The following is a 19,972-nucleotide window of genomic DNA, read 5'->3' on the forward strand; positions in this document are numbered from 1 at the left end:
GTCTCATGCGTGCTTTTAGCGCCTCTCACTCGGCCGTATTCCTCGCCAGTGTGACCCCGGCCTTGCCCTAAATTCTATACCAATGATCTCTTTAAGAGACCCTGGGGTCAGAACCACCGAGCTGAGTGGAACGGTCGTAACTTCCATACCGGGGATCCCTTTGGCGCGGTGTCACTATGGGACGCTCCCTGCTCCTGCCTTGCCCGCCGAATCCTCTACAGTCCCGCTGATCTCCTGTAGGCGGCGCTGTGTCTCTCCGGCCGTATATGAGGCGCTGGCGCCGGTGACGTCGCAGTGTAGGCGGCCGGTGCAGGTGCTGAGTTGTGCGGGGCCGGAGCAGGTGCGGGGGATCTCGGTGCAAGAGCTCACAGCCTGTACGTGGACTACACATCTACGGGGCAGAGGAAGAGTGCTGGGAGCCGGGCTGTGTGAGGTGAGTGGCTGCCTCATACTGTCATTCCGCACATAGGAGCTGGTGTTACCGGGGAAAGGTGGCTGCCTGGTAACTTTCCACCTATTTTCCGTCCCCTTTCCTGACTGGGAGTTGTGGGACTTGTAGTCCTGCCAGTGGCCAGTCCTCAGTCTGTACCTTTTTATTGCACAAGTACGTGTGGAATAACCGCTGCATGTGACCTGAGCCTTATCTGTCTGTAAGCGCCTGGACAATGGCCGACATCTGCACTCGCTCTCCCTTTTTCTAGTCCAGGTGTGCGGTATGGTGTAATCTCTTTTTGGATGGGGGGGACTTTCTTCCTGGACCCTCATAAGCTGACTTTCTGGGACTAGAGGACAGTTTCTGTACCTGTCCCCAGGTGAGCGGGCTCGGGAGGTGTGATGGCGGCTCCTGGCACCTCTCACATCCATCGGCCTCATGTGGGTGACATAGTCCATCCTGATGGTGCTTCTCATTACTGTAAGTCTATAAATGGCCGCCATGGTGTGCGGTTTACCCCTAGGTGTGCAGCTGTTCACATAGACTGATGTCTGGGGGTACTAATCCCCCCCCCCCCAACATCCACTTGTGGATCACCGGGTGAAAATGCACCATTCCCTAATGGCTTACGTTGCCTTGGACAGGAGGGCCGATCAGTGCACGGTGTGACCTGCGGCGTACCGCGTAATCCTAGCAGGTGGGATGGCGGTAACCTGAGAGCCGCTGTCCTGCCGCACCTGTCTCCCGATCACCAGGATCTGCTGTCTCCAGGAGTCTTCTGATAATGGCTGTAACATCACAGGTCTGAGCCAGGCACTTGTATTCTTTGTATTTCCATAAATTACAATTTACTTTTTTTTTTTCTTGTTTTTTTTTGTCTGCGCACAGGTTTTTCTTTTATTTTACCCTTTGCCATGGATCCTTCTCAAAATCTTCCTGAAAACCTCTTCCTATTTACGTGAATCATCTATTTTGCTGTTCACACAAGGAGATTTTTATTTATTTTTTTGTTCCCCCTTGAAGACCATTTCAGGGGAAGAGAAACTTCTTAAAAATACTACCTTCCGTTCCCCACTTTAAAAACAAAAAATCGCTTCCCAGAGTGGTTACTCCTTGACAGAAGAAAAACTTTTTTTTTTTTTTTTTTTTTGAATGCTTCAAAAACCTCTGTGTGCACGTGCCCTGGGCGTTTCCTTGACTGACCCTTCACTTGTGTGATACAACGGTACAAGCTATTCTTCAACCTGTTCTAATCATAAGTGGGAGAACCCTAAAAGCTTATTCCCACCGAGATCTTCCATTTACACTAACCCCCTGGATAGGGTTATTCTGCTTTTGGCAACGAACATCTCAGAATTTCTCAATACTTGTTTCACTGCTCCTCATGGGGGGGGGCCCCCCCCCCCCTGATCCAGCTTCATATATTTCTACGATGCTGTCACACTCTGGTCGGGACTCCCACTGCCAGTCCGTGTCTTGTGGTCTCCATGAGCCCTTATGTTGGTAACTGTAGTAACTCCTATAAAGTGGGGTTGTACAACCTATTATGGACCAGGTCAGGTTGAACCAACCTCATGGGCCACAATGAAACATCACAATGTAGATTTCTAATGGGTGCTGATTGCAATTTCAGGAATCGCATCGATCAGGAGGATAGAGCTCCTCTTCTATCACAAAAAAAGGAACTGACCACAGATTAGCCTTTTGTCTTTGCAGTTTGTGACCCAAATCAGTTGAGTACTTCCCTTCTCCCATGATCTACAATGATTATGGCTGCTCTCTTGCCCGGCCGCTTCGTTACTTCCTCTGCTCCTTACCTAGATGATGGCATGGCCACACAGTGCTCCATTAACGCTTCCCATTCCTACGGTGCTACCTGACACTCCTACTCCTCAACGTGGAAAATGTATATGAGCGGCCACCGACAATATCGGCATGTCTGCAACCAGCTAGTTGAGGGCCTCACAGAAAGGCGTTGATGGTCACGTGGCCCCTGGGGTGCAGGTTGTGCACCCCTTCTCTAGAGACTGATACCACTGACTCGCAACAACTCCTCTTTTGGTCGTATCCTTGGCTCCGGACAGCTTATCCTGTGCAGACGTGACCAGATTCATGAGTGAAGGGGGCTCCCTCCATAGCTGAGCCAGCCCTCTTGTTTGTCTATCCATCAGCTGTGACGGAAGGGTGTTGAGCAATCTGATGAAATGTGGCAGTCAGCCGGCGCTCCGCACACACAGCCCTGATGTGCCCACACAGGAAACGCCGCCTTGTGTCAGCACTGGATTGGAGGTATCCACCACCTCCGTAATTCCATAACACATCCTATGTATTTATTTTTTATAATTGACAGCCTTACTAATTTGAAACATGCCTCATTATGAAATTATAGCTATACATTGCTACTGGAAGTGGTATGGTCCTATAGGCCTCAGTGGTCACCACCATATTATAACGAATTGGAGCTTGTACAGATCTGTTTACCGCAATGTGTATCCGGCTCTATACGATGTCTCAGAGTGAAAGTTGGTCTGGCTTGGGGTGCTTTCACATCCCGCTTATCTTCACGTTTGGGGGGTCCCATCGGGGCTTGCATCTGAACCTCCCCCGCATAATGGGATTTGGATGCATGCACTGACAGGGCCATAGACTATAATGGTGCCGTTGGGGCATACATCCAACCTCCTCCGTTTAATTGGACATGTATGCCGACAGGGCCATAGACTATAATGGTGCCGACAAAGCGAAGGGCCTCATTCAGATGTCTGATTTTTCTCATGTTAAAACCACAGACCGGTCACTGATATTTTGCATCAGGCTTTCACTAGTGACTTTTCTATGGACTGTACACTGATGCCCTCCGTGTGCTGTCCGTCACTTGCACTGACTCTACACTTGTGTGGCTGATTTTGATCCGTGACTTGTCTTAAAAGCTGATATGTCCATAAAAAAAAGTGACTGGGACATGTGAATAGTCCCATAGACATATATTATATTCAAATCTGTGAAAAAAAAAAAAAAATGGCCGTCCTGAGTGAGGCATAAGGCTGCTCCTGGCAACTATCACGTCAGCTCTGCCTACAGCGTCACTTACGGCTTATCACTCGAAATAATGACTAATTTGTGATACGTTGGGAATTTCCCAATCCTTTTATGAATTGTCCTTTTTGTTTGTGCTGCTCCTTTTTATTCGTATTGATGCAGCTGGATCAGACGTTATATGGTGATCTCCTATATCCCTCTTCCATTTTTAGTTCCTTTTTTATTTTGTATATAAAGAAGCTCCTTTCTAATGCAGCGTTCCTCTGTGCTCCCCCGCCTACTGGATCCTGTGTCTTCTCAGGATCCCTAACATGGAAAATGTTAGTTTATTCAGGTTGCTTTCTTGAGAGGTTAAGGCCATTTATCTGATTTTATTTCTGGTGGCCTTTCCTGCTATAGGAGGAAACCTTCCTAGTCTGTGCAGCTCTACACGATGGAGTGAACGGCATGCTGGTACACTGATGACAAATCGTGCAGGAATGAGGGCAGCGATCCCACATAATGCTCATTGTGGTCACCGGGCGGTGACACGTTTGTCTGGTTTTTAACACTGCAGGTTATATTTCACCCGCTCCGGTAATGGCTTCTTCATGTATTTGGGTCGTTTGTACTTGTGACCGGGGCATCTGTCTCCTGTCCCGACGTCTGCTACAGAAAGTGATACTTGTATTACTCATGGCTAATCATACGTTTTCTAGAGCAAGTTTGTTTTATGGGAGTTGAGGGTGTGTCTGAGGCTTGGGATTGATTAGAGGAAAAATGAGGTCTTATTATGAGTGATATCTGGATAATGTGTGCCTGTATGTAGTGGGTGGACAGGTCTGTGGTGATGCCTGTGAAGCTGGACGTCGGGTATCTGATCTATGGCTAATAAATAAAATGGAGAATTGGGCATCTTGTCATTTAACATTTCAGTCCTTAAATTCCCAACATCCTCGTTGAAAACTCTGGTAACCCCAGCCCCTCCATTGCACATAACATCACATAACATCCTTCAGGGAAAATTGTGCTCTGTAAAGTTAGGCCGGTTCATACAAGCCCAATCTGACCATATGCACCATGGTAGCTCCACATGGCCAATTTTCCTCATGGACTGATGCTTCGCTTTCTTTTTTTTTTTTTTTTTTTTTTGGGGGGGGGAGCGCTATTTGGACTTGTGCACGTTTCAGACTTGTTGGCTTTTTTTTTTTTTTTTTTTTTTTTTTTCCCCCCCCCCTCTTTTCTAACCAAAATATTGCATGCAATATAAAGATACGTCCTGCATCCAGACATAGCCACATTATTCAGAGGTTACGGACCCGTTTTCCAATACATCTGTCCAAACACTGCTAAAGTGCTGCCTCCTGTAAATCTTAGTGTCCTTTTCCAAATCTCTGCATATGTTTTTATGATGCTTTCATCATGTGTCTTTATTACTGATCCATGGTGACTTCAGAAATTCATTGAGACTTTTGGTACTGTTAAGGGCATCAGACCGACCATTGCTGGTCACTTACACTGGAGAGAACCATAAGGCCTGGTGCCCACGATCTGGAAGTAGCAGCGCTTTGGACTCGGCACATGTTGGTTGCATGGGAAGCGCTGCCGGCTGTTAGAATTACCTGTGTTTATCTGTTCACTGAACCGTGCCCATTACATTCTGTTGGTGAAACTTCTCTTGCACAGACACGGTCTTGAAGGACACGGTGCACGTCAGTCTCCGGGCATCTGTCGGTGGCAACAAGGCCAAATAGCATATGAAAATGGTGTGTATTCTTGATGACTGTGGGGTTTTTTGTCCGCCCCCCCCCCCCCCCCCCAATTTGAAAGGTATTTGAGTTTTCTTATGTCAGTGTGGTGCCCTTGACGTAAAATTTATAGCGGCCTGTATCGTATGAGAACAAAAAATTGGCTTTTTTTTTTTTTTTTTAAATATAACTAGTGTCTTCTCCAAATTAAACACACAATGCCCCTTTTACTAACTGCTGCAGTCTCAGGATCTTTTATCCATATCGATAATCTCCCAAAGGAGCCACCATTTACTTGTGATTTCTCCTGATAACCTTTATACAAGTAATTAAGAGGTGAGCGTGAGAGAATGCGTCACTTTCTGGACGGCTTGGGTTTTTGTGCATGTAAGATATGGATCACTTTTCCCTTGCACAAAAGGGAAAAGCGTAGAGAAATTGAGTAAATTTGCTGACCCTAATTCATCAAGACTGGTGATTTTTCTCACTAGTTTTGAGGTGGTGTCAGTCACATGCTCCTGATTCATAAATAGCTTCTTAGTGAGTCAGGAGCATTTGGCGAGTGTCGTATGCCTCCCCTTCCCCTGCACCATGCAGAAATCTTAATCCAGTCGCTAACTGGAGGAAGACTTCTGGCATAAGTGATGACACAGCTAATCATTATTTAGACAAGCTGCAGCATTATACCTGTTTTGACAGGTGAATCCCATCCACTATGCTGTAACATCTGGAAGCTGCACAAGTACATGGCGCCAAACCCGCAGCGTTTACTGATCAGGTGCACATACCCTTAAATTTAAGGACCACTGGCTGCACTTTCCGGATGTGGCAGTCAGAAGGAGCTGTCACCGGCTGGCAGCAGGTCAGCACCCCTCAACTGACCGCATAAGACCTGCAATGTGATTTTTGGTGGCTGTAGGCGCTGAGGCTCCAGTTTGCACAGTAAGGCCTCGCTGAGATGTCCGTGAATCGCGTTCTTGCCCTATCCCATCTTTCTCACTGAAAGCATACCCATTAAAGTCTATGGAGCTGGTCTCATGTCTGATTTTCATCGAATCGTGTAGACATTTCTGAGTCCATGCTTAACATTGTAATGGATGGCAGAAGTTTGGGCTGTTTTTGTTTTGGGATGGGGGGGTACTCTTGTGACCTAAACTTGTTTACTGATCCAGTTGAAGTATGGTTTAAACAAGGACCTTGTAAAGGCTGTGCCTATAGGCTTTTGATATGTAAACCTGGTATGTTAATTTTCTGCTAGAAATGAGTTTGCGAGCGTCTGTGTCCTCACCCGCCAGGGCTGCCGGCCCATTGTGCAAGACTGTTCCAGGTGCCTCGCATCATCTATAAATAAATAACTTGCAGAAATCGCAGTCAGCACTAATTTCTGCTGTGTTACTTTGACTTGTTCTGCAAGATTAATAATAATCTTTATTTGACCCTAGGTTTCTTAACATGGACACTTCTGGGTTTAAAAGGGGTCAGTGGGCCTCCCAGTCCCTCCGAGTCACAGCGAGAGAGCTGTCTCTTGTCAAGCCGAAGAATGCTGCTATAATGGAGCGCTTCTCAAAGTAAGTTTTACTACTTGATCTACATCTTTTTTTTTTTTTTTTCCAGTTTGTAGAATTTTATATGAGCAGCTTAGTGAAGGAAGTTCACGTTTTCAGCTACTGTGCTGCACGTACTGAAGCTACAGAGGGGAGCTTTCTATGGAATCGCCAATGTTCCCTTTATTTGATTTATTGTGAACCACTGACCTTTCTGAACTGTCAAACACTTTCTGCTTGTTCACATTGAATGGAAAGGCTGAATCCTCATGAATAATAATAAAGTTAATTAAATGGCTGCTTCTGTTATGTACAGCCTAGGGAAATCTACAGGGCTTGCTGTTATTTCTCCACTTTTGTCGTGATTTGGAGCCCCGATCCTCTTCCCTCGTACAGCTTTTATTTTTAAAACCTGAATGCCACGTCATCCTTTTTACATATGACGCTTGTGTATCATCTGTGCAGTGTAGACCTATGCTACCTGGCGCACTGTGTCTCTGTAGCGGTGGAGAGCAGTCACCGAGCGTCCGAATTTGTCTAGCAATATTTCCCTTTTTTCGTCCGTACCCCCTGTGTAAATGAGATGTGCACCCATTGGTACATTTGGTGCACCCACTGGTACATTTGTTCTAAGCCCAGAAACTTTATCAATTGTTCTGTGCACATAAAACATTATGGGACTGTAAAATCCAGTGCAGATCTGCTTGCAAGTAGCTGTTTGTCGTTGTTTAATGGCCTGGATCTAAAAGGGCTAACAATATTGAGTCCATACACCATTCATTCAGAAGCTGTCTACGTCAGTGGAATTTTGGGCAATGGGTGGTGGGTTTTGACTTATCCCCACCCCAACCAGCAGCATTTTGTAGACTATAACATGCTTCACTGTGGAAGTTTTAACCATGTGTGGTAAGAATACTTGATCTTAATGGTTTGTATTTGGCTAATTGTTAAAAATAAAGTGAACTACAGAGAAATCTGAGTCAAATCGATATTTGTTTGGTGTGACCACCAATTTGCCTTCAAAACTGCATCAATACTTCCAGGTACACTTGCACACAGTTTTTTGAAGGAATTCTGCAGAGAGGTTTCAAACATCTTGGAGAACTAACCACAGATCTATTAATGTTTGTGCAAATCATTTTCTGCATTTAACTCCACACAGACTATAATGAGATCAGAACTCCTTCTTGAGCTTATTTAATATGCTTTGCTTGTATAGTGTTATCATATTCCGCAGCACTTTACAGATATCGTCACTGTGCCCAATGGGGATCACAATCTACATTCCCTATCAGTATGTCTTTAGAGTGTCGGAGGAAACCCACACAAACACTGGGATAACACACAAACACCTTGGTTGGATTTGAACCCAGTACAGCGCTGCAAGGCTATATTGCTAACCACTGAGCCACCATGCTGCCCATGTTCTCCTTTATGCTGCCCATGTTCTCCTTTATGCTAAATATAGTTCTTAAAGTGAACCTGTCAGCAGGATTTATCACTATAAAGGTATGGCCATAATGGCCCCACTACACTGATTAATACCATTTGCAGTAATCTGGTCAGTGGCTCGTTTTTTAATGTTTTGTTTTTCTGATGACATAATCTGTGAATCGGGGTGGGCCTGGGAGCGTTGTCTTCTCTGGCCCCTCCACCTGCCTTCTGTGTTTCTTTCTACAAGTTACTGTTTATTCAGTGACCTGCCTCAGTTTTCAAAATTTTTACCACCGCCATAATTGGGTAGGTGGTACATGCGCAGTGAGTTTCCACATCTGGTTTCGGTTTTTCAATAAAATGTAACCGGAGTCTGCGCATGCGCAAGATCTCTCCTCCGAGCTCTAACTGCACATGTGCTGGCTATGCCATTTTATTGAAAACCTGAAGACAAGATGTGGAATGTCGCACTTTGCATTACTTCATATATTTGAGAAGATGTAGGGATGATGTCTTTCATCTTGTGCACTAAACTTTTTTGACCAGCCGATGTCGACAGTCCTCAATGTTGCCCATTTCTTGATATCTTCAGTGCTGGAAAATACAGGCAGATACTTGTCCATTATACATTACCTTCAGGGAGAAGTCTGGCTCCAAATTAATTGTGCAACAGGACAACGACCCCAAACATGCATTCGATGTAAGAACTACCTTCAGTGTAAAGAACTAGGTGTTCAGGGTGTGGTGATATGGCCCCTACAGAGTCCTGATCTCTAAACCAAGTCTATCTTGGATTACATTAAGTTTATAGAAGGATTTGCACAAGTCTAACTTCACAGAAGATTTGTGCTCTTTTCTCCCAAGATATTTGGAGCGACGTCCTGGCTGTTTTCCTTTAAAAACTGCTTGGAAGACTTGATGTTGCTTTGGAACATAATGGGCAGTCACAACAAATATGGATTTCTCGGATTCATTCACTTAGTGTTTTTAATTGATAAAAATAAACGAACACTTCTATTTAATAAACATTCTTACCTTGCAGTATTTTACACACCTGCCTTTTAGGGTAGGTGCACACGATAGTAAACGCTGCGGATTGGACGCTGCGTACTTGCGGTGCCTCCAAATGTTACAGCATAGTGGATGGGATTTCAAGAAATCCCATGTCCACTATGCGTGCACAGTCGCCTGCGGCACACCTGTGGAGACGGCACATGCGGTGTCTTTTCAGATCACAGCATGTCTATTTATCTTGCGGAGATGCGAGCCTCCACAAGATAGGTTTCACCCATACAATGTGTTGGACGCGGTGAATCGTCACGGTTCAACAAACACATGCGGAATCACCTACGTTCTATAGGCGGCAGCACTCTGGATGCAGCAGACATGTGCTGAGTCCAAAGCACTACCAATTCCTGAACGTGTGCACATACCCTAAAGTTCTGCACAATACGGCACAACAAATCTTTAGAAATGATAGTTGCCCTTTCATGAGCATTTGACCGCAGCATCTGAATAGACAATACGTTTTGTCCCATTGCTCCATGACTTTTAGTTTGCATGTGAGGATGTGGATTATCCAATAATGTTGGCGCCTGGGCTGTGTAATTTCTGCAATCAGAAAGCCACTGTAGCGGAAGCCGCATATTTAGTGCCAACAAAGGCGTTTGCTCCAGTCGTAAGTAAAGTCTTTACTCCTTTGGGAAGGGGAGGCTTTCTTGCTCGGCAGCGACGAGATGTGATACACTGCTTGGCCTGTGACCTATGTGAGAGGCTACAGTCTGCGCACAGGAGAATATTCGCTATATCAGCACCGTGAAGTACATCTGTGCACAGGTGCTGCTTATAGCATGTGCGATTCTGTTACCGATAAGGAAAGTTTGTCCTCCTATTCTAGCACAAGCAGGTAGTATCTTGCCTTAAACACCCTTGGGAAAATTAGGTTCCTCTTGAGAAATCAACGATCCCTTCCCCGGTATGTAGGAAGCTGCACCTATTTCTATTGCCAGATACTTGTTATGTTACCGGAGGGTAAAGGAATTGGTTTAGGAACCAGATAATGTAAAGCTTTAGTGAGCCTTGTCTGCCATTCTGTGGTAGCCATCTAGGGAACATATTAGTACTTCTAAATGTGGCGCTGTTTCCGAGTACACAGGAGATTCCACATTGACCCGTCACCCAAGTGTTTAACACTCACTGTAAAATGATCACCTTTGACATTCCAGTGTTGGCCACATGTAAGGTGTCCATGGTTTATGTGGCTGCTTGCCCACTGCATATTTATTCTACCCCTACTACTGTTTTACTTGTCTAGCTAATACTGGTTATAACCTAACATTACAGAAGTTAATTATTCTCTGATTTTCTCACTATGGTTACTTATTGCGAACTCTATAATGTGCAAAATATCTTTAAGGGAGGTAAAGACAAACTTTCATGGAGCATTGTAATAGGACATTAAGTTTCAGTAATGTCCCATTTAGACTAGCCAGTAATCGGTAAACACTAAGCCATCAGCCCCTCTAAATAGGCCGGTTATTACCAGAAATGTTCATTCTTTGGGTGTGATTATTAGGGTGACACAAATCGTCAGAGGAACATAGGCCCATATAATCAGGAGATGTACTGCCAATAATCCACCAAACTGAGCCGATTTACAGTATATCATTTACACTCAGACTTGGTTTCTTAATTTATAGGGTCCATTGCCAAGACTATATTGCACGGTGCTGCTGACAGGCAAAGATGCAATTTAGGGTAGACCTTAATCTGGTGACTTGGTGCTCCTGGTGTTTAACTTCCTTATATACCCTATCATGAAGACCATACTTGAAATGCCAGTTTGCTGCTCCTCTATGAGCCAGAACTGATCGCTGCTCTGTAAGGGCAGTCTTCATACTAGGCACTCTGAGATGTTCTTGTATTACATGTGACTGGAACACATGTAATACTATGTTTCCCATGCAACTGCCTGACTTCCTTAGGGAAAGCATTTTGCGCACAGGCCTTGAGGAAATCCTGTTCTCACCTGTGGGTGGCATTTTGAAAGGAGTAGTCTTAAGACAAACCCTTTAGGCCCCTTCACAAAGCCATAAAAAAAAGTTGGCCAAAAAGAAATAGTACATGTGTAATGAGTGTGTGTTTTTTTTTTTTTTTTTTTTTTTTTTTTTTTTTTTTCTGGTTTGGCAAAATTAAAAGCTTCTCCTATACTTTGCAATCCTATAGTTGTAGTGTAAATAGAGACACAGCCAGAATAAAGTTTTGTTTAGTTTTTATTTAAAAAAAAGTCCCACGCTGTAATCCATGTCTGGGGATTAATGGTTTTCAACCTGGACGGTGCCAAAATGCAACCATCTAGGGTGAGAACCACAGATGAATGAGTGAGCAGGGGCAAGCTCATTGAGGTCACCTCCGGTCACTGAGACTGCGTTCCCAGTTGGGCTGAACTGCGGTGACACCCCCCCCCCCCCCCCCCCCCCCCCCCTCTGGTGAGGGGTGAGTTCACAGCATTTCAAAAAAAGTGTCTTTATTTCAAGTGAGACTTTATTGTTGCTATGGGGTTGTGTGGTGGTGGTGTTTTTTTTTTTTTTTTTTTTTTTTTTTTTTTTTTTGGTTTTTTTTTTTAACAATACAACTATAGGATTGGTAATAGTTGGTTGTCTTATAGATGCCTCTCCATTACTAATCCGTGGGCTTCATGTCACCAGACAACACAAAGATGACATCATCCCCACTTGTCACAACTGCAGGGAAAGTGGTAAGAGCTGGACAAAGCTCTAGAATTGGAGCATCTGATAGATGTGCCTTTTCTGGGCAGCTGAGGCCTGCTATTTTTAGGCTGGGGGGAGGTCAATATTGGGGATGATCGGATAAGCTCTTGCCTAAAGTTATCCGAATGGGTATAGCACTTACAGAATAACTGCATCGGGACCGCAGATACCAGGAGTGCTCCCGATAATCAGATCGGTGTCGCTGCTGCATGTGTCGTGGCTGTCTGACAGTGAAAACAAATGGGCTCTCCATACGTGTGTTGACAGTGAAACAGCCGAAGCACATGATCACATGCAGCTGTGGTGCTGAACTATCGGAAGCTCTCCAGGTATCTGGGTTACCAATTGCAGCTATTCAGTAAGCACGATACCTTTTCGGATAACCTCGTATCCAGCGCTATTCCATTATCGCTAGTCAATATCAATGTCTGTGGTCCCTTACCATCCTGAGAATACCAGCCCCCCGCTGTCTGCTTTAGCAAGGTTGGTTGTCAAAACATGGGGAGGAAGGGGGCCACATCTTTTTAAATTTAAAAAAAAAAAAAAAAAAAATTTGGCATGTGGATCCCTCTATTCTCGAGGACCAGCATTGCTAATGTTGACAGCTGAGGGTTGCAGCCCCCAGCTGTCAGTCTTGCCTGGCTGGTTATCAAAAATACAGGAGAATCCAGTGTGTGTGTGTGTGTGTGTGTGTGTGTGTGTGTGTGTTTCTCTTCTCCCTTTCTTAGAAGTCATTTTTAGTTATAGCGCCGGATCATAAAGCTACCGGCTCTCATTGTTGGCAGTAGCAGGTGTACGCTGAGGGAAGTACTAGTCCCATTAGCCTGTGCCAGTGGCTAGAGGTAAGCTTTCTACCTCCAATCACAGCTGCGGACGCGCGCTGCCATTTGACAGTGTGGGAGCTGCGACTGTCTGACCAGTGGTAATGATTTTACTGCCGATCAAAAGTGGCGTTTGTCTCACTGTCATGCATTTCACAAACGCAGTGCGACAAACACCCGGTGTGGGGGGCCAAACCCGAACAGTAACACGGACTTCCTGGTGAAGTCTGTGTTCAGTGTCCGTGCCCTGAACAATAGTTCGGTACGAATTCTGAACTTTACTGTTCAGGTTCGCCCAGCTCTATGCATTTTGCGTGTAAAATAAAACATGGATGTTAATGTTAAAGGGGTTGTTTACTACTCAGACAACCCCTTCTCAATCACTAGATTCCCCCCCCCATATCTTTCTAGTGCTCTGTTCTAGTCAGACGCTTCACTCTCTACTTTCGGATTCTAGTTTGAGCTAATGAGTTACTCCTGCTGTCACTTCCTCCGGATCTCTGTTTTGTCCAAAGCAAGTGAGTGACAAAGCTGCTGACTGTGTCCTGGGGCACAAGTGATATGTCACGCAAGCCTTATTGCCACTGTGCTGACATAGTTGGATTGGTACCGGCACTGGAGGTGTTGTTTTTCATGGGGTAGTGGACAACCCTTTAAGATCTATGGACAGGACATGTTTCTCCCTGGGAGTCTACCTCCCGAGCGTAAATGGAATTATGATTTTTGACATGTAATGACTGACAATCAGCTCTCATGATCTTGCTGCATAACTGTGTGTGACTACAATAAGTGTTGCTGAGCTTTATTACACACCACTGGAGCTCTGCTGTAGAGCTGTGCTTATTGCAACTAACACCATTTCCACTTCAATCTCCCAGGCAGCCAGTGTTTGGGGAGGGCAGTACTCATCTGCCTGCACTATTAGGCTGCGTGCACACACTGCGGATTCCGCTGCGTTTCCGCAGCGGTTTTGGCCGCTGCGGACCCGCAGCAGTTTTAGCTGCGGTGTACAGTACCATTCAAATGAATGGGAATTAAAAACCGCTGTGCCGATGCTGCGGAAAAATCCGTGCGGATTTGCTGCGGTTTTGAATCCGCAGAAAGAATTGACATGCAATTCTTTCTGCGGAAACCGCTGCGGGTTCCTATCTCCACCATTGTGGAGATAGTGAATCCGCAGGACCAAACCGCAGGCAAAACCGCAGATAATCAGCAGGTCTTTGGACCTGCGGATTATCTGCGTTTTTTGCAAAATCCGTGCGGATTAATCCGCAGCGGATTCCGCAGCGTGTGCACGTACCCTTAGCAGAGCTACAGCTGTACATGTTGGTATGGAGACAAAGCTCAGCTGTAATGTTATCGCTGAAAGTCTGCTTCTCTGATATCGCACAGCTGCTGTCATTATGTCATACCGCCAGTAACTCCCTTTTCTATTTAAATTTATCTATTGGGACTTTAAAAAAAAAATTCACTGGAATAAGACATTGAATCACAGATGTCATTGTAGTCAACTTCCTATGACCTACATTCCCATATAGACTGTTTAGGGGAATCTGTCAGTAGGATGAACTCTACTAGAGAGCCACATTGTAACCACCTTCTGGCAGAAGGGTCAGTGTGGGGAAAGATAAGTGATATTCCTCCCTGGGGTGCGATGAGAATTCACCACAGAGCGGTACACTACGGTATGTACAAGAGCTTTTTGTAATGAATATCTGTTCCGTTTGAGGACCAGCTTGTCAGTTATGACTTTGTTGCTAATGCAAAAATTTCCGGTTGTTTTCTAATACTGTAATTCTAGATCAGAATAAAATGAGGTTGGATGTTAATATCCTACTTATCGTGCTCTTTTTAAACAATACCTGGAAAATAAATGCACAAAAATCCAGGAACTTGCCTGGTAATCATTTTATGTTCAGGCACAGTGGTGTCCTATAAGGGAAGTGATTTTTACTGACACTAGAAGCTGAATCAGAAGTACTCTGCCATCACTACATGTCAAGCAGGATCCTTTTTGTATATTGGGTTTTAATAAATATTAAAGCACCATTGATTTAATATATGGTAATTTTCACTTATGGTAATTCCCTTGTCATTTATGCATCAAAATACTTAATTTACATCTTGTTCAGACACCTCTCCCCACCCCAGTAGTCAGGTAGGTTTAGAATAGTATTTATATAGCCCCAATGTATTCCACAACACTTTTTACATTCCAGAGGGGACTTGTACAAGCAAAATAAGACTTTACAAAGTAACACATTCAACACTGATTAAGAGGAGCGAGGACCCTGCTTCTAAGTTTGCGATCTAATATTTTAGTTAATCGGAGCATTTTCTTGTTTCCCTTCTTTTGCAGATACCAGAAAGCAGCTGAGGAAGCCAACCAGGATAAGAAGAAAACTGTAAGTAGCCTTCTGACCGTGCACATTAGCCGGTGTGTGTCACTGATCTGTGATGAGGGCATGGATCTATTCTTATGGCTTGTGATTACTACCACTGAAACAATGCTGCACTGGAGATTGGAAAGGCCACAGTCCTCACCTTGTGAATCAAACTCCAGTACAAAAATTTTTTTTTTTTTTTTTTTTTTCCCTCTTTAATTTCCCTAACTTTACAGCCATCCACATGTAAATTATAATTGGCATTTTCTGGAAAGACACTCATTCTGAAGTCACAAAGGATCACTAATACCTTTAGAGGGAACCTGTCATCTGATTCCTGAAGCCCACACCATGCACAACATGAATCGGTCTGGCAGCACCATTGCGGCCAGGTATGTGTTTCTCTGAAAGACTTTGGCGTTTCAGAGAAGATAGTTAAAATATCCATCCGGAGAAAAGGCTAGTCTCTCTTCCCAGCACCACTGCTGGTGATCGACAGATCTGTCTTGGCGAGAATTTGTCAAATGCCCCAGCGGCTCTGGATCTTCTAACCATATATTCTCTGAAACATCAGTGTTTCAAAGGAGAGAGGAAAAAAAAAAGTGTCGCTGCCATCCTTTCTATAAAGTCTCACACTGGCCCACAGTTTTGTGGTGTTGCAGATCTACATTCACTTTATGGAGCTGGCCTGCAATTCCAAACGCAGCCCATGGTTGGGTGTATACCAAGCTCAAGGTGTTTATAAGTTTATGGTCCCTTTTGTCCTACTACTGTCAGGGGTTACACCAAGAAATTGTCAGGGATTAAGACTGAAATGGTTCAGTGGAAAAGCCAAAAACTTGCCCACTGATCCATGTGCATAGGCTGCATTAGCCCTGTGTGCAGGTATATGTTGATATGAAAGAACGTAGTGGACAAAACCATTTTATATAGCACTAATCAGACTATTGGTAGATCTTAACAGTTGGCCCTTGTATATATTTTCATTAAGTACACAAGTATCCGCTAGAGACTTTCATTTAATATATCACATGGCAGCTATAAACCTTGTGTCAACACAGGATAAGTAAAGGTGCCTATACTCAACAGCAGTGCCATGTTCCAGCACCCTGAGCTTGTGCATGTGTTAGGCCTCTTTCACACTTCCGTTTTTTACAATCAGTCACAATCCGCCAGGTTTTGAAAAAAACGGATCCTCCAATTTTTTTTTGGATCTGCCAAAAGTTGCTGTCCATCACCATCCTCAAAGATTTCAAAACGGACCTTGTAACGTTTTTTTTCTCTGGCGAAATTCTTTCTGGGTGCCTGACAAAACAAATTCCTTTTTTTTTTCTTTTTCTTTTTTTCTCTTTTTTTTCTCTTTTTTTCTCTTTTTTTTTCTTTTTTTTTCTCTTTCTCTTTTTTTCTCTTTTTCTCTTTTTTTCTCTTTCTCTTTTTTTCTCTTTCTCTTTTTTTCTCTTTCTCTTTTTTTCTCTTTCTCTTTTTTTCTCTTTCTCTTTTTTTCTCTTTCTCTTTTTTTCTCTTTCTCTTTTTTTCTCTTTCTCTTTTTTTCTCTTTCTCTTTTTTTCTCTTTCTCTTTTTTTCTCTTTCTCTTTTTTTCTCTTTCTCTTTTTTTCTCTTTCTCTTTTTTTCTCTTTCTCTTTTTTTCTCTTTCTCTTTTTTTCTCTTTCTCTTTTTTTCTCTTTCTCTTTTTTTCTCTTTCTCTTTTTTTCTCTTTCTCTTTTTTTCTCTTTCTCTTTTTTTCTCTTTCTCTTTTTTTCTCTTTCTCTTTTTTTCTCTTTCTCTTTTTTTCTCTTTCTCTTTTTTTCTCTTTCTCTTTTTTTCTCTTTCTCTTTTTTTCTCTTTCTCTTTTTTTCTCTTTCTCCGATCTGAACAAACTTGACACTCTAGTATATATCTGAGGCCATCTGGACAGGTGCTAGGTACACTGCCCACCTATCTCCAGGCTCCATTTCCCCCCTCCCCCTCCATAAATGGAAAGCAAGCAGATGGGAAGGTCACTTAAATCTTTGGCCACACCAAGGGTGCTCATGGCGTCTGTTCTTGGTTTGGACAATCATTCTGTGCTTACAGATGCCTCTTGCACATCACTGTCTGCACTTGTACCATGGATGACTGCTATGTGAAGCCAGCTTTTGATGGTTGACTGATCGCACTGAAATCTGCAAGGTCGGCTGACTTTGTTCCTTTATATGTCTAACTTGGCTCCCTTGACTTTTGGAAGCCTTTGGCAATGTGAATCAAATGGTACAAAATGTATCTTGTAATCTTTTTTAATATTCAATTTGTTTAATAATGTAGATCTAATCTTTTTTTTTTTTTTTCTTCTTCTATTGCAAGTATAATCCCCCATTCATTCTTGGCAGATGTTCTGTACTTTAACCTAATGTTCTTCTGATTATCTTCATGGTTTGATGACTCGCATTATTCTTTTCTATCAGCTTTGTAACCATATTTTCACTTTCCTTCCCCCCCAACCATCACACGTTTTTGTTTTTTTTTTTTTTATATAGATGACTGACGACCTGCCAAGGAAGTATATGGACTGCAATTAAGAGTCCAAACCTAGTTCTTTTTAGCATCTAGTGATGAGCGAATGTGTTTGTGTGGTAAGTGCCTTTGACGTGCTTGAAAAGTGGTCGTGTTTTTTTTTTTTTTTTTTTTTTTTCTGCATGTCTCGCTGCTGTTAGGCAATCTCTGCATGTGTTGCGGGTGTCTTAACGTCCAGGAGACATGTAACAGCAGGGACATATTTTTCGAGCACTCCAAAGACACTTGGTTGGCACCTGAGCATGCTCAGTTAACACCTTATCTGAGTGTGTTTGCTAATCACTACTAGCACCTAATGAGTGTGTGCTGAAGGGAGGGGGAGCAGGGGGGACCTGTGACTATCACCTATTGTGACTGGTGGTCAGCTGAGTATAGAGGTGTAACGTGTCGTAATGCTGCCTGTGATAACGCCAGAACCACCATTCACAATGGGCGATATTACAGTCTAACCTACTTCCCTCACTATCTTTTCACACACTCATTAGATATATGCATTTCCTGACAGTCTCTTGTTTAAAAAAAAAAAAAAAAAAAAAAAATGGCCTATATGAATACTGCCATATATAGATACTGTATATTACTCCATATGGTCATACCACACACAATTATTATTATTATTTATTGTTATAGCGCCATTTATTCCATGGCGCTTTACATGTGAGGGGGGTATACATAAAAACAAGTACAATAATCTTAAACAATACAAGTCATAACTGGTACAGGGCTAATGGCACAATGGCTAATATTTCCATCACATCTGCTTTACATCAGCACCATCACTAAAATGCTGTTTTGTTTTTTTTAGATGAGCGAGTGTTTTTTTTTTTTTTTTTTTTTTCTCAAGGAAATTTACTAAACTTGTTTAACACAATTAAGCATTAAAAAAAGTGGTATTTAAAAAAACAGCACCGTTCCACCTATTCATGACTGCTGTCAGATAATTTAACCCTTCAGATGCTTTTCAGGAATAAACGCAAAGTGACATTGACAAGAAAGAAAAATGTTTTCACCATCTAAATATTGCTGACTTCTCAACAGGTCACTATAGCCAGCAGACCCTAAAGTCATTATTTGGCAGTGATTTTCTATGGCAACCATCATGACCACACAATCATGATCTCGGGGTACCAATGGGTTTAAAGAAGGAACCTGCACACTTTTTTTCTTAACTATCTCAATGCTGTTGTCACTCGACAGCAGCATCTAAGGGGTTAAACTGCCATGATCTGTGCCAACACTGATCGTGACTGGTGCAGCAGGGTGTCTGCTATAGTGTAGATCTGCTGCATTTTCACCCCTCAGTGGGGGGGGGGCATGCTATTCACTCACATCTCAGGTCAGTGTTGGTGATTACTAAGGGGTTAATGTACGTTATGAGAGCACCAGTTCATCAGGTCCAAGATCTATTTTTGTTAATTATAGTTGCCTGTCTTGCAGGTATTTGCAGGATTCAGTTAGATGGAAATCAAATTTTCATATTTGGTGCAGAAACTCTTAAAATCCATGTCCGAGTGGCCCCATAATCAAAGTGCTAATCAGGACCACGATGTGCTTGGCAGTGTATGTCTTGGTATTGGGGAGTCTGACGGACCTGCTTTTGTGTGTATCCTTGGTGTACTGTCTGAGAAGTGCGTGCTCTAATGTGACTGGATCCATATACTGGATACCACAGCACTGCTTAATAGGGCCTCAGTCAAGCGATTATGGGTGGGTTTGTCAACTAATTGCTGATAGTTCCCAATAACCTGCTGAATTTTTAATACAGCTGATGTAACAACCTGGAGCTACTATTTGGGAAGACAAAAAGGGGCAAAGTTGCTTAATTTTTGTAAACTGTACATGGGGTTTCAGGCCTGGCCCGCAGCAGTGAAGTCTGGTATGGTAAGGGTGGGGGTAGAGATGAGTGGATGGATCAGTGGTACCTGGCAGCTAGACCGGAAGCCCTTGAATCTTTACCTTCTGACATGCCTGGCATGACGCCTTTTTTTTGCTTGTATGGCGCCATTAAATCCACAGTGCTGTACAGACCTTGTCTCTGTCCCCATTGGGGCTCAGTCACATTCCCTGTCAGTATGTCTTTTGGAGTGTGAGAAGAAACCCATACAAACTCCTTGGTGGGAGCCATGTCATCGGTGATGCATAGAGGTTGTCATGCCCGGCTAAATAAATGCTATGCCGGAGTCGCACGAATGTATCTGCTCATCTCCAGTGGTGGCACCTATAAAAGCCTAATTCTCAGCTTGCCCTGTTGCAGTCAGCTGCACATGTGG

General features: G+C 43.5%; 1 protein-coding gene across 3 annotated transcripts in view; it reads left to right on the forward strand.

The window, feature by feature from the left end:
• The first annotated feature begins 280 nt into the window (after window positions 1-280).
• The window catches only part of LIMA1 (LIM domain and actin binding 1), a 47,692-nt gene continuing 28,000 nt past the window's right edge, over window positions 281-19,972 (forward strand). For all 3 annotated transcript variants that reach the window (XM_073546117.1, XM_073546118.1, XM_073546119.1), the window contains exons 1-3: window positions 281-433; window positions 6,642-6,767; window positions 15,128-15,173. In XM_073546117.1, coding sequence (XP_073402218.1) covers window positions 6,652-6,767; window positions 15,128-15,173 — 162 coding nt within the window. In that variant the 5' untranslated portion in view covers window positions 281-433; window positions 6,642-6,651. The remainder of the gene's footprint in view (window positions 434-6,641; window positions 6,768-15,127; window positions 15,174-19,972) is intronic.

Source organism: Dendrobates tinctorius, unplaced genomic scaffold (assembly GCF_039654945.1).
Source record: "Dendrobates tinctorius isolate UK_male_01 unplaced genomic scaffold, ASM3965494v1 ptg000145l, whole genome shotgun sequence".
Taxonomy (NCBI): domain Eukaryota; kingdom Metazoa; phylum Chordata; class Amphibia; order Anura; family Dendrobatidae; genus Dendrobates; species Dendrobates tinctorius.